General features: G+C 34.6%; 1 protein-coding gene across 1 annotated transcript; it reads left to right on the forward strand.

Annotated features, from left to right (window-relative positions):
* The first annotated feature begins 9622 nt into the window (after positions 1–9622).
* Positions 9623–10129, forward strand: LOC131039926 (SKP1-like protein 12). Its single transcript, XM_057972770.1, has one exon. The coding sequence runs from the start codon at positions 9623–9625 to the stop codon at positions 10127–10129; it is 507 nt and encodes a 168-aa protein (XP_057828753.1).
* Positions 10130–26235: the final 16106 nt, after the last annotated feature.

The following is a 26235-nucleotide window of genomic DNA, read 5'->3' on the forward strand; positions in this document are numbered from 1 at the left end:
CAAGTCTTGAACATGATCACCAACAGATTCCTTAAACTTTACCAAAAGATACACCAACACCACTTATGCATTTCATCAAAGATCTTCATCAAAAGCTCTATCGGTGAAACGCTCACCGAAACTGGAAACCAAGCTTCTAAGCAAACATGATAGCATTTGATCACTAGACCAAAACCAACTTACTTAGTATGAGCATATCATGAGAAATCCAGTTCCATAACCAAACTATACCTGAGCCTACCAAAGCATGCCGAATCCAAATCAACCTGAAACCACTCATCCTACCAAGACCAGAACGGTGTCGGTAAAGAATCCAAACAACTAGTGTTGGCATCAATGACAAAACATTAATGCAACACATAATCAATACTACCAAATGGCCAACATTAATGCCTATAATTATCACTATCATTTCTTAGACTAACAAGCATGCTATGTATTTTCTCTTACTTGTACAGTCCACATATCTTCATAACCACATTCATGCATTTGCATATGATCTGACTGTACTTGGTGTCTTTGACATCTTTAATAGGCTTATGAGTTTTCATTGATTTAACATGTTATTGTTTCATCAATCCTTTCTTCTAAAGCACTATTATCTTCTATCATGAACTTTACAATGGTTCATCTTCTAACCCATTTCTTCTCTCTATGTTTTATTGTTTTTTTCATTCTTGAAATCTTCTTGAATGACTATAATTCCAGATTCCATATGAAGATAAAATTTTCCTACCTCTTTCATTGTGCAATTGTTTTTTATTCTTATTTTTGGAATGTATCTTCATCCTCATGTTATTTTCTTCTTTATTCCTTCAAATTTAGCATAGGGAATCATGACACCCCTATGGGAGCATGGTGCCAACAGGAACCATAGCATAGTGATGGAACCATGGAACCCTATCTGGGTAGTTCCACTTGACAACCTTGGGTTACTTGCAACTAAAGAACTCAAACACAAAAAAATCACACAAAGCAAGGTTAGTCAACCTACCTCATCTACTAGGAGACCCTCCTCAATGGTTTTCCTTAGAATCTCCATCCTAGTGAGCTAATCTAGTTTTCTACATGTCATTTTCCCCTCTTGGATGACCCATTAGCACATTAAAATAAAAAGTTTGAATAAGACAAATGAATAGTGAATGTGTAACTATTTGAAGGTAATTTCTCTTAAAACCCTAATTTTTTATGTTTTACCAATCTTCTCATATCTTGGGCTAGAGGATACCAATTTTTCTATCATTTATTACATTTGAATAATGATTCAATCCTCTATATTTAAAAATTATCATCTAGTAGTGTTAGTTTAATATTAAATCTTCTTCGAATAATTTGTCATTTACCTACCTTACATAGTTTGAAGATTCAAACATGACAACCTGTTTCTACTACCTAGATAGTAAGTAGAAATAGCTACTAAGAATACTACTAGATTTTTTATTTTAACTAACAATGTGGTCTTGTAGAATGTGGTTCCTAACATTGTACTAAAGATACTACTTGTAGTGCCACAAAATTGCACCATTATGCAAATTCATGCTTATCTATGCCTTTGTTTTGCATTTCTGGACTCTAAAGCCTTTTATTCTTGAGCCAACTCAATTAAGTGTATATTTCTAGCTCTAGAGAGAGAATGGTGCATAAGGCAACCTACTACCCTTAGTTTGGCCCCAAATTGAAATTGCACAATGATTGGATTGATTTAGTGAGAAATTTTTTCTCTTGTTAGCCTAGTCTATGTTTTTTACCTCAAAATGCTTGGGATAGGTATATATGCAAGGCTTCTTCCATCATTTTGAGAGTTGTCTATCATCTATCAACTACAAGATGAATCTCTACCTAAATTATATTTGAAGATCAAGGGATCAAGCATCAAGGACTGAAGACTAGGAGTTTGTGTTATATTTATGTATTTTTTATGGCCTCTATGATCTTCTCTTTCTACGTCAACTACAAGTCAACATCAAGAATATTCATGAGCATGTCAACATGAAGAAGGCCTATGAAGGTATAAGAATTTCAATTTAGTTGTAGCCTCTACTACCTAACAACGTACTTTCAATTTCAAGTCCAATTCAATTTAATTTCAAAGCTAATTCCTAAACTTAGGGTTGACTTAGGAAAACCCCTTTCTCCCCAACAATTTCCTCTCTATTTAATGCGTAGGAATAGGTGATGGAGCTATACAAAGAGTTACAAAATAATTGGATAGAGATCCATAGTCTATAATTCATTAGAGTTGAAACTAAATGGAGTCGGTCGAGTTGGGTGACTGCGTGTCGAGTGTGGGTTGAGCTCAGCAACTGAGTCCCTACAGTTTTCTGTCAAATTTGAACTATAGGTTCTTTATATTCCCTAATTCTGCATACTTTTCTAGAATTGAGTTTTGAGTCTGTTGTTGTCCTACACAAGTAGAAAAGTATCATTTTAGCTTACTTGCTCTTGATTCATTCATTCTTCCTTACAATTATATTTCACATTTCAACTCAACAATGGAGGACCACTACATCCACTTTTCTCTTGAGGCTAGTGGATTTTGTCCATCTGAATATAATCAAAGCTAATATAGGCCTAGTTTCCTAGTTTGCATTCATTATGCTAGTGAACCCTATTTCCCACATTACATTTTGGTGAACCCAAAGTGTCTTATGCCCACTTCTAATTTTTATAATTATATTTAATTTGTATGCAATGCATTGATATAGTGGATATTTTTTACCACAATTACATTTTGGTGAGAACAACTTCTTTCATTCTTACTTTGAATTTGGATGTCTTGATCTAGTTTATTTTACATTTTACGCATTCTAGGATTTTTTTTCTTTCTATGTAATTTTTAAATGATCAATTTGATAAAAAATAATATATTTTAGACATTTTATTGCTCTATGAGTATTATGACCTTGATTACTACATCTAATATCCCTGTGAGAAGAAGTTATAGGCTTATGGCTTCCCTAAAAGGTATAGATCCTTAGTCATTTATTATTTTCAATGGGAACTTAGGTGAAACCTTCATACCTCCACATGAAATACCTAACATTACCGACAATAATTCTTCTCATACTTATCTTGATGAGGATGACACCATGACACACGTGTCTCCTACCCAAGTAGGAAACCTTTGTTCATGATTTGGAAAAGCTTGAACATTGGATGGGTCAAGAACACTCAGATAGTCATGAGTCTATCCCCTTGATTGGAGGGTTGGGAAGGATGGTTCAAGATGATGAACATGGTGTGAATTTGTTTCATAGTGCATCTAATTAGGTGAATGATAATCTTATGTCCATGAAAAGTTGTGCCAAGGTTCATCAGTTTTTACTGCACCTAATAATGTTACAATTCTTGTTTTTGTTCCATCATCATTTCCTAATGTTCCTAATTATACTTCTCCTATGATGGCTACATCTACACAAAATTTCAATCCTACACATGTTAGTCTTGCAATAATCCCCATCATACCACCTTCCATGAACATTCCATGTATTTCAAAAATATGTCCTATACCTACTTATCGTCACATCCCATTTTCATATTCCAATGATCCATCCATTTCTCGTACCATTCCACATCCTTCATTATTCAGCATTTCCAATACTCACCTATCCAATGATCCAGCCATTAATAGTCTTGCCTAAATTGTGTCCTTCTTACAATAAAAAAATTACTTCGATGACCCCGTCCAAGTTCAATGTTCCCACATATGATGTTAAAAGTCCACTTTCATTTGATGTGGTTTGTATTGTTCTCCATAAGGATATTGGAATTCCCCAATCAGAGGTGTACAATAGAAAAGGTGATCCTTGACTCATGTGAAACCATTTTGAAAGATGCGTATTGACTTCTGAAATGATCATAGATTGATGCCTAATTTGTTTCAAGGAAACTTCGTGAAAAATCCTACAATGGTTTTGTATATTTACCTCTTTATTCTATTGATTGTTTTTGAAAATTGGCTAATTCTTTCATTCAACAATTTCAAAATAGCATTGGTGGTCAAATTTATTTGACTACTTTGATACATCATAAACAACATGTTAAGGAAAAGATGTTTGATTTCATTGTTAGATTTAAACATTTCCATGCTCAAATATCTTATCTCGTGATTAGTTTCCTTTTAGTTTTGGTTTTAATTGAGTTTTATTTCTATTTTGTTCCTCTCACAATTTAATCTTCTTCCTTAACTCAAGTCCCAAAGGGGGATCTTAGCTAAGGTTGCATGAAGTTGCTCAACAAGATTAGGTTCCTATGATAATTTTTATTAAGATGAGGAGGGGAGGAATGAATGCGAGAAGAACATTAAAATCTTGTTTGTTGATTCTTGCATTACATGTGTGATGTGTTTTGTGACCATAGTTTTGTGTTAGTTGCCTTTCCATATCATTTCTTTCGCATACATATTTTGTAACCCTTAAGAAATATTCAAGAGGTCTTTTTAGTTTCATAGCATAAAAATAGCATTGACTTGATTAGGCTCTTTGATCTCTAAGGACTCATGTTTAGAAAGGTGAGCATCAAGGATAGTGCTAGTGAGTATCATATTCTATTTTTAAATAAACCAAGGATACCTACATTCTATTTATTTATTGAAATTATTATCATACTATATTAAAATAAAAAATAGTTGAATAGTGTTAGTATCTTAAAAGTTATTTTAAAAATTGAATCAAATTGTTACATTAAGTCAAATATTAAACCGCCTAATTATGCTACCAAAAATTCATAAAAGACAAGTTTTGGAGAGAGGCGTGATGATAATAGGTGAAACATAATTGAGTATTGTTGGGAATGTGAAGCCCAACGGACACATGACTGTTCGACTTCTCCAGACTCTTCAATTCGTATCTGATATGTTTATATAATGGCTGTGTGCAGCCCATGTATTGAGATTGATTAATATAAGTTATTCTCTGCTTTGAGTGTGGATGTAGGCAAATTTGCCGAACCACGATAAATCGCGTGTTGTCTCTTCTTATTGCTTTATTATATTTTTGTTATCATTTTTCTCTGCTCATTCTAATCCTTACAATTGGTATCAGAGCTTAGGTGAAGTGATTGAGCAGAGATGGAAAGGTAGATAGATAAAGGATTGAAAATTCTCGAGAAGATGCAGAAGTTTGAAGTTAGAGAAATTAGTTGTTGGTATTGTGGGAAGCGAGGCCATGTAAAAAGAAATTGTTGGTTTCTTGAGAAGGCTAAAAGGCAGCCAAAAGATGAAGACACCGATTCAGTCATCGAAAATTTTCTTGCAAATTTAGACTCGGTGGAGAGTAAAATTGTGCAAGCAAAAGTTAAAACAAAACGCCATGTTCATTGGTGGGATGGCTGGAAAAAGGAGGAGACTTCGGTTGAAGAAGAAGAGGGTTTGAAGTACTCGTCGTTTGAAGATTTTCTTGATTCAATTGAAGAAGAGGACGCTGAAGAGGAGGACGCTGAAGCGAGTGAGGATGAAATTGAGGAAGTTGAGACCAAGACTGAGGAGGATTATGAAAAAGAAAAATTTATGAAGTTGAAAGAAGAGAATCTCCTACTCACAGACAAACTGATTTGTTTGGATCAAAAGTTGATGGTTTTGTGCTGCATCATGAATATTGAAAAAGATAAGTTTGAGAAAGAATGGGATTTTTCTGAAGAGACCGTATTTCAGCAAGAGGAAAGTGATGGGAAGCTCTTGAGAGAGGATTCTTTCCTCACAAAAATGCATGCCTTGTTGATAGGAAAGCCTTTCTTTGGTGGAAAGAATCCACAAGAGGATTCGAGGTGCCTAGAGACTGAAGATCCTAGGAGCGTAGGGATTACAGAGCTCACGAAGGTGGGAGAGAGCCTTTGGCTCAAGGCTGCACAGGGTCTAGAAGACTTCGAAAAGGCTGAGAAAATTGGTTTTCAAAACAAAAAAGAGAGTGATGATTTATTGTTGCAGATTGCAGAAGTAGAGGAAGAGTGGAATGTGTTGATTGCAGGTAGTGCACAAATTGGGTATGGTTATCCTTACAATCTTCCCGTCGCTCCTAAAACATCCAGAATGGAAAACAAGGTGGACCTCTGGCAAGAAGACTGTCGAGACAGGGCCGAGGAGCCAGTGCAGAAGGTAGAGTCAAGGTGTGATTTGTACGCAAACACCTATGACAGGTTGGAAAAATTTGTGCCTGTGGAGGACAAAGGGGGCGAGGGGAATAAGAAAAACAGCTCGGTGACTGCAGACTACATCATCGCTGAGGGGAGTAATGAGGAGGTCGCTACACAATGTGCATCACGTGATTGGTATCCAGATGCTACACAACGAGTAGCAAGGGCCTCGTACCAGAACAGAGGAGATGAAGAGTCACTGTTAAGGAAGGTCAGAAGTCAAGAAGATGAAAAGTCCCAGTCAGAATTGGAAGTGGCACTGTCGTCCAGTGAGGAGTATATTAAAATCGACGCTTTTGGCAAGACAAAAGGAAGAGGAATAGGAAGCAAAGTAACTGCCGTGAAAAATGAACAAGGTGGAAATTTGTTATTTCATGGAAGCTCTGTGGGAGAATTAGGATTAGCTGAGATTCGAACCGGGGCAGAGATACTCAGGGTTCGTGGAACTGAAGAAGATGATGTACACGACACCAGCGGCCTTCAGAGTGCGTGCCCTGCAACAGAAGAAATACATAATCCAACCATCCTACGGCATAATTTCATTTCTGGGAAAAGCCAACGTGAAAATAACAATGCAGCCTTGACATGTGTAAATGATTTGAGAAACAAGGAGGAATTGGTGAGCGATGTGGATGGGCAGAATGGCTCAATAGCTGCAAACGGAGAGTTGTTTGATTGGGTTCACCGTGGTACCTATCGATACCATGAACCTGCTCGATTTGGAAGTGATAAGGTATGTGCGTTGCAGACGTATTTACCATCAAACACTAAAGAGAAGGTGTCTTTGGCCGCGCTGGGAGTGGAGGCGCACCCGTTTGTCATTGCTAATTGTGATGGCACCCAAGTGGCCAAACAAATCCCTCAATACATTGTCGGCTGTGAGGATGCTCCTGCAAGGCGGTTAGGGGATCGAGTCTCCAGGGAGTGCAATCTTGAAGTGGGTGTTTTGCATTTGGAGGTAGATAGGCTATTGGCCAAGGTTTGTCCCTTTCTGTCGATTTCGACCCAGCGTAAATTGTCTGTGGTGGAGTTCTATATTCTAGAACAGGATATGCACACCGTTGAGTCTGATTACATAGGCAAATGGACCAGAACCCCAGTCAGCACAGAGAATAATAGCTACGATGAAAGGTCCTGGTGTATCGATAGAGTTTCTCAGCCCATCAATAATAAACGTGAGTTTTGGAAGGAGTTAAGGAATCAACCCAAACAACTAGAAAGGGACCATGCAGATAGCGACATCGTTTTTGGCATCAACCTAGTTTTTTCGCAACATACAGAAGTATGGAGATTCAGAGAAAAGAATAGTGAATCTGCCATCAAACCTGCAGAGAAATTGAAAGTTGCAGAGGAGATTCGTTTAATAAACTTTATAACGGCCACCAAATGGCAGTCTATGGTGGCAGAATGTTTTGAGAAGGGAAGATTATCTGTGGTTTCAAAGGTCGTCAGTTCAAACCCATGCAATTATGATTCTCAAAAATGGCAATATGTCAAGGCTAAGCCGGATGATAATAATGATGATGCGGTGATCATGGCTTGGCAGTTACGTCGACTTGGCAGTGGTTGGGAGGAACACATGGCAATGATATGGCTGGAATGTCTGAAGGCATTACTGAATGCTTGCAGCGATTCCCTGAAGTTGGTGACTCAAGGTCATGATAAAGCGGAAGGGCTCATTTTTGGACATCCTGTTTTTCTTGATTATCAGTTACGGGGGAGCATAGGGGATCATAATCGATTAACAGGTAAAGTAATAGGAGATCAGATTTATGACTTGGATCTGGTTTGGAGACGGCTTGTCTGAAGCGTGCGTGAACAAGAGTTTGCGAAATTAAAATCTTACAGGCAGGATGTAATGTGATTTGAATTGGAAGCAGGGATGTTCTGCATGGCTGTACCGGTTGGCCTTCACGGGGGAGATTGTTGGGAATGTGAAGCCCAACGGACACATGACTGTTCGACTTCTCCAGACTCTTCAATTCGTATCTGATATGTTTATATAATGGCTGTGTGCAGCCCATGTATTGAGATTGATTAATATAAGTTATTCCCTGCTTTGAGTGTGGATGTAGGCAAATTTGCCGAACCACGATAAATCGCGTGTTGTCTCTTCTTATTGCTTTATTATATTTTTGTTATCGTTTTTCTCTGCTCATTCTAATCCTTACAAGTATGTATGTTAACAAAAATAAAATTAAAATACTATCTATATATTTGAAAAAAATAAAGTTAAATGAACTTTCACCTAAAGAAAATAATATAAAATAAATCTTAAGTAAATCAAATAAAAAAATGGATGTCCAAAAGAATAACAAATAAAACTATATTCATATGCACTCAAAATAAAGTTTGGATCCATACAAAAAATAAAATTCATATAAAAATTTAAAGTAACTACATTACATAAAATTAAAATCTTAGTTAACAATATATTTATAAAGTATATTACTAATTAAAAATCACCTTCTAAGAACACTAATTCACAAGAGAACATAAATCATACTATTACACCTCACCTCTTACTATATCTAATTACACTTCTAAGCTTACTAACATCAAATAATAAAAGCATAAATGGTCAACACCTAAAACTTAACACCTCCCAAGACAACATAAATCATGATGGGTAATGAAAGCATAACTGATCAACATGAAAAAAACCCTAAGACATAACCACCTCCAAAGACAACATAAATCATTTTGTTACACTTCACCTCTTACTATCCATAATGAAAGCATAAGTGGTCAACATAAAAAAACCCTAAAACTTAACCACCTCCCAAGACAGCATAAATCTGGCTATTACACCTCACCTCATACTATGCGTAATGAAAGCATAAGTGGTCAACATGTAAAAAGCCCTAAAACTTAACCACCTACACGTCACCTCTTACTATCCATAATGAAAGGATAAGTGGTCAACATAAAATCACCTCCCAAAACAACATAAAGCACGCTATTACACTTGGTCAACATGAAATTACACCTGGTCAACATGAAAAAAACCCTAAAACTTAACCACCTACACCTCACCTCTTACTATCCATAATGAAAGGATAAGTGGTGAACATGAAAAAAATCCTAAAACTTAACCACCTCCCAAGACAACATAAATCACACTATTACACCTCACCTCTAACTAATATCCTAGCTTTTCTAAACCACCTCGCAAGACAAGATAAACCACACTATTACACCTCACCTCTTATTAGCCATAATTACACCTCTAAACTTCACCAATATCAAATAATAAAAATTAAAACCTAAAACTTAACAACCACCTCCCAAATGAAAAAACTAATCCCTAAACTGCATAAACCAAAAATACCCTATATATACAAAATTACATAGCGAGTTTCCCCCAACAGCATAAACAAAAATATCCCTTATCTATACCAAATTACATAGCGAGTTTCCCCAACGTTTTTTTGCCAATCCCTTCTGTAACATACCCTTTGAGACAGGCATCGCGGAGGATCCCACTGCAGCCATGGCGAAGGAATGTAAGGTGAGATTGAAGAGTTCGGATGACATTATTTTTGAGGTAGACTATGCCGTAGCCATGCAGTCGCAGATGTTAAAGAACGCTCTGAGTGACACCGGCACGGACGGCACCGTGCCTTTGCACAACATTTCCAGTGAAATAATGGCGAAGGTGGTCGAGTACTGCGCATATCATGTTAATGCCGCCAACACCATCTCGGAGAAGGATGTGAGGATGTGGGATCAGGAGTTCGCGAAGGACCTTGATCAAGCAACCCTTTTTAATCTCATCATGGCCACCCAGTACCTGGTTATACACAATCTTCAAGACTTAATATGCCAAACTGTAGCAGACAGGATTAAGGATAAAAGCCCAGAAGAGGTCAGAGAGATATTTAACATACAAAATGACTTGACTCCTGAAGAGGAAGAAGAAATCAGGCATGAAAATCAATGGGCGTTTGAGGAAGAAGGCTGGCCTGAAGTTCAGGAAGAAGTCAGGCGTGAAGGTTGAAAACATGGTACTTACGATTTGTTGTCAAGTAACTTTATAATGAGTTTCTGTCCTTCAAGAAGTTATGGGTTTTATTTGATACTGCTATTTTCTTGGTGTGCTGGACTTAACCTGCTTTTGTTGATAAGCTGATTAGGGTTTGGCTACTTTTCATTTCTTTTTTTGATATAATTTGAAATTATTAAATATCAATTGTTCTGATATTTTCTATCAAAAAATATTATTGATTAATATTTTTGATATTAATTTAGTTAATGTGTTTATGTCTTAATTGATTAATTTCTTTTAGTTTTTAATAATGGTATAGACATATATTCAGACATAATGATTGTTATTCTTTAATTTAAGAATGTTGGGTTTTATTTGGTATTAGTATTTTCATGTTCTATTGGACTTGGTATTGGTATTTTCCCGCTCTGTTGGACTTGGTATTAGTATTTTCCTCTTCTATTGGACTTGATGTTGTTTTAGTTTTAAGTTCACAATATTTTAGGAAAGGGACTAGCTGATGTTTTCTTTCAGTTGTTTTCTATACATACATCAAATGCTACTTGGGGTTTTGTCAAAACTATTATTGATTCAGATCTATTGATTGGTATTCTTTAATCTAGAAACTTATAAGGTTTATTTGATATTAGTATTTTACTATTGTGCTAGAATTAATGTTGTTTTAGGTTATAATTTTACAATATTTTAAGAAAGGGACGAGTGTATGTCTTTCCCGTATGTTTTCTTTCAATTAATTTGTGTGGTTAGTACTTTTGATATTAGTTTAGTTAATATGTCCATGTTTCTATTGATGGGTATTCTTTACTTTAATAATGTTGGGTTTTATTTCAAAGTGGTATTTTCCTGTTGGACATAATATTGTTTTAGGTCATAAATTGACAATATTTTAGGACAGAGACTATTGTATGTTTTCTTTCAAATGTTTCTTGAATATGCATGTCAAATGCTAGATAATTCTTTCAATTGCTCTAATATTTTTTGTTGATATTGGTATTTGACTCAGATGTATTGATTGGTATTCTATAATCTAAGAATTTATGGGCTTTATTTGGTGTTAGTATTTGCATTTTCTATTGGACTTATGCTCTTGTATGCCATTAGTTGACAACATTTTTAAAGAAAGACAGAGATATGTTTTCTTTCAATTGTTTTGTGAAGATACGTCTCAAATGCTACTTTTTCTTTTCAATGCTGATATAATTTATAATTACTAGTATCAAGTGCACTATGATTTTATGTATTTGTTTTGTGAAGATACATTTCAAACAATACTATTTGTTTCCAAAATTAATATAATTTAAAATTATTATTATCAACTAGGCTCATCTTTTATGTTGGAATCATTTTTTATTAAGAGAAAAATAGGTTTTCAAACCCTGTACAATATTTTTTGAAGAGACCTAGAACCCTTGGAATTTACAAGAATCTAAAACCCACTACATAGAACAAAGATGCAACAAAATGTCACTCAAGTAAATGTCACTCAAGTAACTATCAGCCAACCCACAACCATACAAACATAAGCTAATCATGAAAGAACCAGGTGCAATAATAAACAAAGGCCTCCAATTGGCAACTCAACTCCAACCCACTTCTGCAAAACTTCTCTCCACCTCAACAAAAGAGGATCCTACCTCAATAGGAACAATAGAGGAGGAAACCACCAAGAAGAAGTGTTTCACATTATCTAACCCCACCTCTAAGCAGGCAAAGAGAAGAGAAGCCTTCACAAAGTCACTTTCAACCCCTCTCACATGGCCAAACACCCACTCCATAAGGAATGCCACCACCACAATAGGAACTATCAACAAAAAAAGAGGTTTTAGAAAGAGTCAAACCCAATCCATAGCCATGAACCACACAAAGAAAGATCAAAAGAAATATAGCTCAAACCCACATAGACACAATGGAAACCTAAAAGCACTAGACTCCAACAGGACTGATTAAAACTCCAAAATGAGAACCATCTCTTAACCAAAAATGAGGCAAGCAAACAACTAAGATTTTCCCTTGAAAATTAGTAGCAACATCTTAACAAGAGCAGTGCAAATCACCAATAGACTGAGAGGCAAGCCCCAACAATTGCATAGAAAGACTCAAATACTCCAAACAGAAACCAAACCTTCCAAACAAAAACCAAAACCTAGGACAATTGCCATCTACAGAATCCTAAGATAAGAAAATACCACCTCTATGTACACCCACATATGTACATACATATATTCAGATGTATTTATGGGTAATATCAATCTAATAATTTTGGGTTTTATTTGACACTGATATTTTTCTGGTCTCTTAGGCTTAATGCTATTTGAAGTCATGAGTTGCTGGTCTATGCTTCCTTTTGATTGTTTTATGAAGATTTAGGTTGACAATATTTATGGGTGGGGCTAGTGTATGTTTTCTTTCAATTGTTTTTTGAAGATACATATCAAATGCTATTATGGTTTTTCCAAAACTGATATAATTTGAAATTATTTTCTTTTACAAATTTTATTGATTGAGATGTATTGATTTATATTGTTTAATTTAAGTATTAATGGGTCTTACCTGATATTGGTATTTTCTTTTCCTACTTCACTTGATTTTATTCTAGGTCATAAGTTGAAGACATTTTAGGAAAGAGATTAGTATGTGTTTTCTTTCACTTGTTTTGTGAATATACATCTCAAATGATACTATTTTTCTCCAAAGCTGGTATTATGTGAAATTACTAGTATCAACTAAAATAATATTTTCTGTCAAAATCTATTGATCAACATCTTTGATATTCATTTAGTTAAAGTGCCCATGCTTTTATTTATTAGTATTCTTTAATTTAAGATTACTATTAACAACTAAATTATTGGTTCAGATGTATTGATTGGTATTCTTTAACCTAGAAACTTATGGGTTTTACTTGATACTATTATTTCCTTTGACTACTCCATATAATATGGGCTTAGATCAATAGTTAATATGTCCATATTTTTATTCAATAACCTCTCTTAGTTTTAAATATTTGCAAATGCATAGATTCAAATGCATTGATTGGTATTCTTTAATCTAAGAAGGTAGAATCAATAAGTTTTTTTTATGTTAGTTTAACATTATTAATATTATTGTGTGATTGGGTTTTCTTATGAATGCATATATTATTATAATTAGAATAGATAAAAATAGTCACACTTTAAAAGTTTGAATCAAAACCTAAAGCAACACTAAATATTTTTTAAAATCTATGTTTTAGTTCAGATGGTGAAAATCATAAACAAATATGTTTGATTCTATTGTTAATTTATTACATTTGATTAATATAAATAGTTTATACTCATGGTCCATCTTATTCTTATCAAGCTCATCTTCTTGTGTTTTCTCAATTTTCAAAATATTGGTATGTATGTCAATGGGACCTTGGTCTGATAGTGAAGTTGAAAGGTTCTTAGTGAGTCCAATAGGAATCAAGCCTTGATGAGTGCAAGATTCTCACATGAAAAAGGGATGAGTTTGGGATATTCCTCACACTAATTTGGTGGAATGTATTCCCTTAATCCTTAGCTCTTAGCTCAAGAGGTTCAACTAAATGGTCAATTCCCTATCCAGTAGCTAAAACGAATTTGTGGACAAAAGATAATGGTAAGCAATGTCCTTTTAAGTGATATTTGTTTTATTTTGTTTTGCTGTTTTATATATTTAATGATGAGGAGAGGCTACTAAAAAAAATTGTAGACTGTTTTGTCAAAGTAATAAAAGAATCTCATTCATGCTTGTAAAATTTATTCTAAACTTTCAAAAAATCAAATTTGAGTTTTCTAAAAGTGATAACACTCTACAGTTTGTAAGGATATGTGGTATGTGTAGCTTGTCAAAAGCCATTCTTTCTAACAAGTAATCCAATAATAAGTACACAACTATTGATTTTATATGTCAAAGCTTTAACTATCAAATGTCTACTTTCTAATTTGTTAAAATTTTGTGGAACCTCAATCCAATAAAAGAGGAATAGTAGCATAGATTATATTTCTATAATTCATAATGATTGTTGCTTTGCTTTTGGATTTTACTATGTGTGATTTTGTTTGCATTGATATTTCAGATCAAAATCTATGATTGATCGTCCAATGAGATAGCTGTAGGAGAAAATCAAGAAGAAAAAAGATAATGCTTACATTTTTTGAAACATCTTATCTATAGAAAACTAATACTAAGTATCATTTAAAATCATGATCGTATAAGTAATGAAAAAAGCTGATTGATATATAAATATATAGATATAGATATAGATATATAGTAATGTAGAAAACTGATTATAGGAATAAGCCCATGAATCCCAATTACAACACACCGATATACAATTTCAATTAAAATAACACAACTATATATCATTCAATCAAATATCCGTTACAATGTTATTTCTCACATTCAATCTTTTTCCCACCAGTATTTTCTCCTTGGGCCGAGTTTGTAACCTTTACATTGTTTCTGTTTATTCTAACTACTTCCCAGCTGCACCTAGTCCTCAGTTCCAGCAATTACACATTCTTCTCTCTACAATCTAAAGTAAATCTAGTGTTATTTGCCAAATCTTACCCCAAATTCCTCTTCCAAATTCACAACGCATTTGTGATATATGTGGTTTCTTACTTTCTTCTGAACCCAAATTGACGATTTCGAATCATACGAATTGGGATTTACACTTATTTTTTTCTTGACGCATTGTATTCCCCTGTCCTCAATGCATCCTCCCAACCATGTAATTTAAACTGAAAATGGTTATTTGGTTTTAATTCTGCGTAACAAGAAATACTGGCACCTCCCAGCGTTGCCTTTTCCATACTACTCTTTCTTCTCTCTCTCTTTGAACACTCCCAATGCAGATCTTACTCGGAACCCTTCCCTTGAATTCTGGCATTAATGTCTCATTTATTTCTTTATAACTTTATCACACCCACACTATACAAATCGACCCTTCCATTCTTCTTCAGCTAATGCTATAATGGTACCCGAAAAATAGCATTGGTAAGAAAAATATCCAAAAAAATATTTGTAAGAGAAACAAAAACGAGAATTTCTTGATGAACCTTCAGCCGAAAACCACAAATCTCAGAAAATGCTAGAAGAATTGAAATTCAGATAGTTCTATTTTTCCGTACAAGTTGCTAGAGCCATTTGCGTGCTTCTTCCATCTGTTGAAAGGATTAAGAGTTTGCATTTCCATGACGACGAATCAGGAGATGATGCAGCGAAGACACTTTCAGTGCTTGTTAAGAAATGCAATACTCTCGAGGATTTCAAATTCTCCTCAAGTGACATTAGGTACACGAGGTGCTGAAGCTTTATTAAGAGCTTTGAGCGAAGGAAGCAGGTTGAACATGCTCGATTCAGCAGATAACATGTTTGGGACAAAAGGTGGGGTTCTTCCGAGGCAAATCATCTCTGGACATCTAGGTCTAACGGAAGTTTACTTTGGCCGTATGAATCTTAAGGATGAAGATGTAATTGCCATTGCCGATAGCCTCAAGGAGGGAGCTCCATTTCCAAGACTTCTTATGATTGGAGAAAATAATTGTTGCTCTTTGATACTTTTGTCCTCGATGACAAGAAAATTAAAAGGGGGAAGTTGTGTTGCTTAAGTTTCATATTTTTGCGGCAAGTGTTTTAAACATGTGGTTGTATTCTTAAAAAGCCTTTCTCTCGGGCCAGGCTGGTGACACGGCTACATTGAGTTAAGCTGACGTGTTATATTTTTAAAAAACGCCTTTCTCTCAGGCCAGGTTGGTGACACAGATACAGTGAATAACACTGACTTGGCATTTATTGAACTGGCATTTATTGAACGGCATCTTTGGTTACTATTATATTTAATTTGTCTACGGACTAACAGCATATACTTCGGAATACTCTTTGTGACCGACAGATTAAAAGTTTTTTGGAAGCATCGTTTTTGTGTTTCATTTTGTTTTTGAACAAGTTTGAAGTCCGTCTCAAACCCTAGACGCCATGAGAGATGCAGCCGCCGCTGTAGCTAAGGAGCTCGAGTTAGTTTGTTTGGTTGAAAAGAATGATGCAAGAGTGGACTTAACAGTGAGCTTAATGGATTTCTGGTTAGTTTCTTTTCAGTTATCAATGAGGTTGCGTATTACAGGTATTATTCTTGTTCATATGTTTAAAAAGATTCAGATATTTCGAATCAAGTTTTTCAGTTATGAAAAATGGAAATAAGGAAACAGACTTTGCTTTATTTTATTTTTAGTTTTCAAATTTGGGAAATCAAGCATCCTTAGTTTATCTCTCAGCTTCTCTTTCCATTGCACAGTTAATCGGTTATGTGTTTTCAGTTTGCAAATTCCCGTAAGGTTTTTGGTAACCCTATACGAGGGTTATTCTTGAAGACGTTTTTGAGTTTGGGGAAGAAAACAGTTTAAATACAGAACAGTTTATACTGAAATGAGAGTGAGGAGTGTGAATAAGGGGAAAGACAAAGAATTTGTTAAAAAAAAGAAAGTACATGAGGCTATAATGGTTGAAATTATTTTGTTCAGAGATTGAGTTTTTCTCTCTGATAGTGTTTAATTCCTTTAAAAGAATGTTATTATTTTATATCTATGATTCAAAGCCTTGAAGAATATTGTTGCAAAAATCTTTTAGAGAGAATCATTTGTACAGACTGGTAAAATATACTTGCTGCAATCACTGATGGTTTTGTGACTGCAGAATTAAGTGCATTCATAAAATTATCAGTGGCTGTAGCTTGAGTTGGAATGTTTTTTATTGGATACGAAAGAGGGGTTGGTGCTCCTTGAGGCCTTGTGGTTTCTAAATCTAGTGTACTGAGTTGGTGCTCTTTGAAATAATATAAGGGATCTTACCGAGTGGTTTTTCTACCCTAGGAGGGTTTTCCACTCATGAAAACTATGGTGTTATGTGCATTGTCTTGTCTCAGTTTGTCTTACTGGTTTATGCTCTGATACGTCATATCTTTAGCTCTTTTCATTTCATACTCTGTTTTCTTGAATTTATGTGATGCAACCTTTGAAATACTCGTTTAGATGTTTCATGTTTTTGTAAAAGATTCAATAACATTTTATTTTTCTGAAAAGCATGAATCAAGTTTTTCAGTTGGTTCTATTGTATAATTCATGCTTTGTTAAAAGTATTATATCAAGGTGTTAAGTCTCATTTGTTCAATCTTTTCAACTTTTAGTCATCTGTGCTTATTGTGAATCAAAATTGTCAAGTTTATAAGAAGTTCTTGTTAAAATTATTACACTCTGATTCACCCCCCCCCCCCCCCCCCCGTCTTAGAGTGTCTCCACTTCCAACAAGTGGTATCAGAGCATAGGGTCCCTCATATAGGTCTGTCCTAGGGATTGTTCCTGGTCATTTGGAAGTATTTTTTAATGGCTCATTCTCAAGAAGGTGCATCTTTATCAAGAGCTCCTCTTTTTGATGGCACAGATTATGTGTTCTGGAAGATCAGAATGGAAACATACTTGATCTCTGTTGATGTAAATGTGTGGAACATTGTTACTACAAAATATGTTGTTCCTACTTCTATTCCTTCAGATCCTGATGCTAAAACTCAATATGAGTTAAATGCTAGAGCTAAACATGCTCTGTTATGTGGTCTCACCAAAGATGTGTTTGTTAAAGTTATGCATTGTGCATCTGCTAATGAAATATGGAGTAAGCTAGAAACCATTTATCAAGGTGATGCAAAGGTCAAGGAATCTAAAATTCTCACACTCAAGAATCAGTTTGAGTCATTGAGAATGAAAGAAGATGAGACTATTGCAAATTATTTTCTTAGAATTGATGAAGTTGTGAATTCAAGAAGGGGTCTTGGTGAAAATGTTGATGAAAAAGATGTTGTCAGAAAAGTTATTAGAACATTACTTCCTAAATATGAAACTAAGGTGTCCACTTTAGAAGAAAAGAAAAGTTTTTCTACTATGTCTCTTAACAGCCTTCAAAGCATACTTACAGCTTATGAAATGAGAATTGGTAGTAATTCCTCTAATTCTAAAGAAACTGCTTTTAAAGTAGAAAACAAAGAGGAACCAGATAGTGAGTCTAAACTTTTAGATGCTATAGAAGCCCTGCTAGTAAGAAAGTTAAAAAAGAAATATAAGGGAAAACTACCCTTCAAATGCTTTAATTGCGGTAAAGCCAGACACTTTGCTGTTAAATGTCCCCCGAGTGATCAAAATAGTGAAGAAGAAAAATCAGAAAAAGTTTTTAGAAAGAAAAAATGGAACCCTAAAAAGAAATTCAATCCATTTCAGAAAAAGAAGAGTCTTTTTATAAAAGAAGATTCTGAAATGACTCAGATGACTCACCTTGTGAAGGTGATGAAACTTTGTTTATGGCTGAAATAGAAACTTCCTCAAAGAAAGATATAATGAACATATCAGAAGATAAATCTGATGACTTAGAACAAGGTGAAATTGATCTTGAAGGAGAATTGCTTTGTGCTCTTAAAGAAATCAAAAGACTAAAGAAGCTTGTAGTTTCTCATGAAAGTGAAATTCAAATTTTGCAAATTGAATTGAAAGATTCAAAGCAAACAGTTGAATATTTAAAAGTTTTACTTGCTGATAGTGAATTGAAAGTTAATACTTTGGAACACCAAACTAATTCCTTGCATAAGCAGATTGAGCAGTATGAAAGCACCTTGCATTTAAATGAAATTTTAAACAAACAAAAACTATGCAAGAATATGACAGGTGTAGGCTTTGAGAGTGCTAAATCAGCAAAACAGATTACTAAACCTACAAATAGAAACCAATTTCAGGCTTATAATAGAATGACACCTTTTAGGTTTGGATTCTTTCATGGTTACTGTTTTTACTGCAACAAGTTTGGCCATAAGGTTAACACTTGCAGATTTTTACAACATAGAACTTCTATGATTGGATACAATCAAACCTATGGCTTTCCAAACATCGTGAAGTGCATTAAGTGTAACACCTTTGGACATACTTCTTCTCAATGCAAATCAAAGGCAAATATTCATAAGGTATGGAAACCAAAGTTTGTCCCTAGTATTGAATAGTCTATGATAGTGCAATCTGCATTCTTTTCAAGTAAGAAGTCACTGTGGGTGTTGGACAGTGGCTGTTCACATCATATGATAGGAGACAAAAATAGATTTATTCATTTTGAAGATTTTGATGGAGGTTTTGTAAGATTTGGTGATAATTCAGGAGCTTTCGTCAGAGGTAAGGGTACATTATTACTGAATGATGATACTCCAATACATGATGTGTATTTTGTTGAAGGATTGAAACACAACCTACTTAGTGTTAGTCAGATTTGTGATAGTGGTTATAATGTGTCCTTCACTTCTCATGGTTGTACTATAAAAACTAAGTCTGGCAAAATTGTAGCTGCTGGGTTGAGAACAATTGGCAATGTTTACAACCTGCTTGACTCCACAAACTATGAAATCAATGAAGGCATGTGTCTTATGGGTCAAGTTGAGGAAAATTGGTTGTGGCACAAATGTTTGGGACATGTGAACTTTGATAATCTGGTTCGAATCAGCAAGAATCAGAATGTTAGAGGCTTACCTATCTTGAGTAAACTAGAAAACTCTGTGTGCAAAGAGTGTCTTAAAGGTAAACAAACAAAAACAACTTTTAAATCTAAAGAACACTCTTCTACTAGACCGTTACAACTTGTTCACACAGATCTATGTGGTCCAACCAGGACAGAATCCATCAACGGTGAAAAATACTTCATGCTTTTTGTGGATGATTATACAAGAATGATATGGGTTACTTTTCTCAAACATAAATCTGAAGCATTTGTCAGATTTAAAATTTTCAGGAAAATGGTTGAATGTGAAACTGATTTAAAGCTCAAATGTTTAAGATCAGACAAAGGTGGTGAGTTTACATCACAAGAGTTTATAGATTATTGTGAGAAACATGGCATTAAAAGACAATATGCTGCTACCCGAACACCTCAACAGAACGGGGTGGTTGAAAGAAAAAATAGAACAGTTAAAGAGATGGCTCACACAATGCTGAATGAAGCAAATCTGCCTGACAAATATTGGAAAGAAGCTGTTCACACAGTAGTTTACATTTTGAATCATGTGCAAATCAAGGTAAAATCCACTTTTACTCCTTATGAACTTTGGTATGGTAAAGCTGCATCAATTAAATACTTCAAAATTTTTGGTTGCAAATGTTATATAAAAAGAGATGAAGAAAATCTAGGTAGTTTTGATGCTAAGACTGATGAGGGTATCTTTCTTGGATACTCTACTCATAGCAAAGCTTATAGATGTTTCAATAATAGATTGAACAAGATTGTTGAAACTATTAATGTAAGATTCGATGAGCAATTTCTTCTAAGTGATGGTATGCAGGATGTTGAAGAGGATATTTCAATAAGACTGGAACAAGTTCCTAATTCCGCTGAAGCAGAAATTTCAAATGAAAAGAGTCCTCCACCAAGTCCTAAAACTGAAATTCCTTTACATACACCCTCTAGAATCATTACTAAAAGACATCCTCAAAGTCAGATTATTGGTGAAATGGATGCTGGAATCTTGACTAGAAGAAGAGCAAAAACTGGTGAACAAGCTCAAATGGCTGAGCATTACTGTCTGGTAACTGATTCTGAACCTAAGTTTGTTTCTGAAGCTCTTGTTGATGATTGTTGGCTGCATGCTATGCAAGATGAAATCAGTCAAATAGAAAAGAATAAAACCTGGGAACTTGTGCCTAGACCAGATGATAAAAATGTTATAGGGGGTAAATGGATTTTTAGAAATAAACTTGATGAATCTGGTAAAGTTGTTAGGAATAAAGCACGCTTTGTGTGTAAAGGCTATGCACAGCAAGAAGGTGTAGATTTTGGTGAAACATTTGCACCTGTTGCTAGGCTAGAGTCAATATGAATATTTCTGGCATATTCATGTTATAAGAACTTTAAAGTGTATCAAATGGATGTTAAAATAGCATTCCTTAATGGTTATCTTGATGAAGAGGTATATATGGAACAACCAGAAGGGTTTGTCTCTGCAGATAAACCTGATTATGTATACAAGTTGAAAAAGGCTCTTTATGGCCTTAAACAAGCTCCAAGAGCTTGGTACTCCAGGTTAGATGCCCATCTTACAACAAATGGATATACTAGAGGTGGTGTTGACAGTAACCTGTATGTCAAAATTGAAGGTAATGATACTTTAGTTGTTGAAGTTTATGTGGATGATATTATATTTGGCTGTCATAATGATGCCGTATCCAAAAAGTTTTCAAAACTCATGGAATCTGAATTTGAAATGTCCATGTTAGGTGAATTAACCTTCTTTCTTGGGTTTCAAGTAATGCAGCTTGAACAAGGCATTTTTCTCTCACAAACCAAATATGCAAAAGAGATGCTTAAAAAGTTCAATATGACAGATTGCAAACCTGTTAGCACTCCAATGGAGACTGGTTCTAATTTGACCAAGTCAGATGACTCACCTGAGGTAAACCAATCTGAGTATAGATCAATGGTTGGCAGCCTATTGTATTTAACTGCATCTAGGCCTGATTTGATGCATGCAGTTTGCTTGGTTTCACGTTTTCAGTCTGCCCCCAAACAATCTCATTTGATTGCTATAAAAAGGATATTCAAGTATATTCAAGGTACTTTAGACTTTGGCTTGTGGTATTCACGAAATAATGATTTTACTCTTGTTGGTTTTACGGATGCTGACTGGGTTGGCTATATAGATGATAGAAAAAGCACCAGTGGTGCAGCTTTCTTCTTAGGAGATCGCCTTGTTGCCTGGCACAACAAAAAGCAAGAATGTGTCACTTTATCAACAACAGAATCTAAATATATTGCAGCAACAACTTGTTGTACGCAATTAATCTGGATGTCTCATCAACTTGCTGATATGGGTATTATAGTTGACAAACCCATCTCCATCTTCTATGATAATACTAGTGCCATCAGTCTTTCAAAGAATCCTGTGATGCACTCTCGCACTAAACATGTTGCTATTAAATTGCTATTTCTACGAGAACAAGTGTTGGCTAATGAATTTCAAGTTTTATATGTACCTTCTCAGGCACAAGTAGTGGATATTTTTACAAAAGCTTTGTCTAAAGAAGTCTTTGAACGGTTAAGGGATAGATTGGGAGTGCTTTCTCAATCTGCTCTTGTCTCCACCTAATGCATGATTTGAGGGGGAGTGTTGCTCTATTGATTTACTTTCTTTTTGTCCTTGTGTTTTTTAAACGAAAAAAAAAGAAAAAAAAAGGGGGAGAAATTGGTATTTCATATTGGCATTTCACAGTGAACAGTGACATTGGTATTTCATATTGGCATTTCACAGTGAATAGTGACATTGGTATTTCATATTGGCATTTCACAGTGAACAGTGACATTGGTATTTCATATTGGCATTTCACAGTGATATTGGTATTTCTTTTTGGCATTTCAGACTTGGCATTTCATTGGCATTGACATTTTTGGTATCTCAGTTGATATTACAGTGATATTACAGTGGTATCTCAATTGATATTACAGTGATATTACAGTGGTTTCAGTTGATATTACAGTGATATTACAGTGGCATTGGCATTTTTGGCATTTCATTTTGATATTACAGTGACATTGGTATTACAGTGATATTACAGTGACATTGGCATTTTAGGCATTGGTATTTTATTACAGTGGCACTGGCATTTTTATTTTTGTTTGATACAGATCAGATTGGGAGTTCATTATTCTGATAGTATTCATTCTTTTTACAGAATTGAATATTACAGGTTCAGAGGATGTTGTTTTTCTTACAGGTTTGCATATGACAAGGTTCAGTGTTGATTGTATATGTTGTATTTGTTGATAGTGGAATTCCTTACATTGATTTTGGTCCTTTCAGTTGACAACATATTTCATGGCAACGATGGTTTGAGTTTTTTTTTCTTTTTTAATTTTTTTTGCCATCAAGGACAAAGGGGGAGTTTGCTGCTCTTTGATACTTTTGTCCTCGATGACAAGAAAATTAAAAGGGGGAAGTTGTGTTGCTTAAGTTTCATATTTTTGCGGCAAGTGTTTTAAACATGTGGTTGTATTCTTAAAAAGCCTTTCTCTCGGGCCAGGCTGGTGACACGGCTACATTGAGTTAAGCTGACATGTTATATTTTTAAAAAATGCCTTTCTCTTAGGCCAGGCTGGTGACACGGATACAGTGAATAACACTGACTTGGCATTTATTGAACGAAATCTTTGGTTACTATTATATTTAATTTGTCTACGGACTAACAGCATATACTTTGGAATACTCTTTGTGACCGACAGATTAAAAGTTTTTTGGAAGCATCATTTTTGTGTTTCATTTTGTTTTTGAACAATTTTGAAGTCCATCTCAAACCTTAGATGCCATGAGAGATGCAGCCGCCGCTGTAGCTAAGGAGCTCGAGTTAGTTTGTTTGGTTGAAAAGAATGATGCAAGAGTGGACTTAACAGTGAGCTTAATGGATTTCTGGTTAGTTTCTTTTCAGTTATCAATGAGGTTGCATATTATAGGTATTATTCTTGTTCATATGTTTAAAAAGATTCAGATATTTCGAATCAGGTTTTTCAGTTATGAAAAATGGAAACAAGGAAACAGACTTTGCTTTATTTTTTTTTTAGTTTTCAAATTTGGGAAATCAAGCATCCTTAGTTTATCTCTCATCTTCTCTTTCCGTTGCACAGTTAATCGGTTATGTGTTTTTAGTTTGCAAATTCCCGTAAGGTTTTTGGTAACCCTATACGAGGGTTATTCTTGAAGACGTTTTTGAGTTTGGGGAAGAAAACAGTTTAAATACAAAACAGTTTATACTGAAATGAGAGTGAGGAGTGTGAATAAGGGGAAAGACAAAGAATTTGTTAAAAAAAAGAAAGTGTTGTGTATAACAAAAGCCTATCAGAGATCTTAGATAGTTGAGGGTTTGAGAGTATTACTCTGTTTTGTTGCAGAGTACATGAGGCTATAATGGTTGAAATTATTTTGTTCAGAGATTGAGTTTTTCTCTCTGATAGTGTTTAATTCCTTTAAAAGAATGTTATCATTTTATATCTATGATTCAAAGCCTTGAAGAATATTGTTGCAAAAATCTTTTAGAGAGAATCATTTGTACAGACTGGTAAAATATACTCGCTCCAATCACTAATGGTTTTGTGACTGCAGAATTAAGTGCATTCATAAAATTACCAGTGGCTGTAGCTTGAGTTGGAATGTTTTTTATTGGATAAGAAAGAGGGGTTGGTGCTCCTTGAGGCCTTGCGGTTTCTAAATCTAGTGTACTGATTTGGTGCTCTTTGAAATAATATAAGGGATCTTACCGAGTGGTTTTTCTACCCCAGGAGGGTTTTCCACTCATGAAAACTATGGTGTTATGTGCATTGTCTTGTCTCAGTTTGTCTTATTGGTTTATGCTCTGATACGTCATATCTTTAGCTCTTTTCATTTCATACTCTGTTTTCTTGAATTTATGTGATGCAACCTTTGAAATACTCGTTTAGATGTTTCATGTTTTTGTAAAAGATTCAATAACATTTTATTTTTCTGAAAAGCATGAATCAAGTTTTTCAGTTGGTTCTATTGTATAATTCATGCTTTGTTAAAAGTACTATATCAAGGTGTTAAGTCTCATTTGTTCAGTCTTTTCAACTTTCAGTCATCTGTGCTTATTGTGAATCAAAATATTCAAGTTTATAAGAAGTTCTTGTTAAAATTATTACACTCTGATTCACCCCCCCCTCTCAGAGTGTCTCCACTTCCAACAATAATATCACTCCAAAAGCAGGTCCAACTTTTGGCAGCATGCCTTGCTGTAAAAGACTTCCTGACAAACGTTTATGGAGGAGATAACAAACTCAAGGACGATGGATCAATTATAATATGCAAAGCAATTTCGAGAGGTCACGAGTAGCTTAATGTACTGATTTGAGAGAAAATGTAATTACTCTTATTGGGGCTAAGGCTGATGTGGGTGCTGTTTTAAACAAGCCTGATTTCAGTCGTCTTTTTCTTGGTGAGAATTTCATCAAATTGAGATTCTGCACTTCGAAGTAACAGTTAACACCACAACAAATTTTGATGCCAAACTTATTTGGAAAGTCTTTGAAAACAAGGCTAATTCTTCTTAAGTAGGACTTAAGCTTTCTCTTGTAATAATCTCATGCCATTCATAGTTTTTTTCCTTGAACATGTAGTCTGATGTACTAAACTAAGTATATATGTGTAAATGATCACCATTTCCAATATGTTCCTCTCATTGATTTCAATATTTATTAATTGTTGGGTACCAATCATGGTGAAATTATATTTTACATGGATTTCACATGATTCTACGTAATTTAAATATAGAACATGTAACATTGTAAGTCAAGATGAATTAATTGATTTGGAATACTAATTGTACAACTTCAAGGACAAATTTTAAATGTTTAAGTATGGTAAATATTATGGTGGGGAACCTCATTACTTCAAAGCATGAATTGAATTGGCTTTTTGATGTCCATAGATTAAACGAAAAAAATCATAGATTTTGGATTGACAGAAATGGATAAATGTAAACGTTCTCTCTCTATAATTCTTAGTTTATTGTCATTTTTGTTGTTGGGTGGTTCACCCGTTTTGGTATTTCTCTCCCTCTGCTTTGCACAAAATGGAGTTAAACCTGCAACCCTGAACATGGGTACTATTGTTTCTTATAACACTACTACTGGAAGAGTGACTAGGAAGGCCATTGAATTGGATGTGGAAGATGTGAATAATGATAAAACTTTTCTTAATGAAACTCAACTTGGGCTTATGATGATGGACTACAACTACACTTCTTCTATAGGTACTATTGCAGGTATGTTTAATGTTTTTAAAGTGGATTAATCAGATCAAATACAAGTGTATTTCATTCTACTGTAGGAGTTTTTCTTAATATGTTTGTGAATGCTCAATGACAACAAAAACAAAAAAGAAACCACATGCAAAGATGTTTAACACAAAATGGGTTAAAAGCTAGCAAGTAAGAACATAAGAAGAGTCAAGAGGTCTTTAAAAATATTTGGGGATTAATAAGGAAAGCCCAAATCGAAAGATCTAGAAATGCATTAAAAGATAT

The sequence above is a fragment of the Cryptomeria japonica genome, chromosome 7, assembly GCF_030272615.1.
Source record: "Cryptomeria japonica chromosome 7, Sugi_1.0, whole genome shotgun sequence".
NCBI classification, from domain to species: domain Eukaryota; kingdom Viridiplantae; phylum Streptophyta; class Pinopsida; order Cupressales; family Cupressaceae; genus Cryptomeria; species Cryptomeria japonica.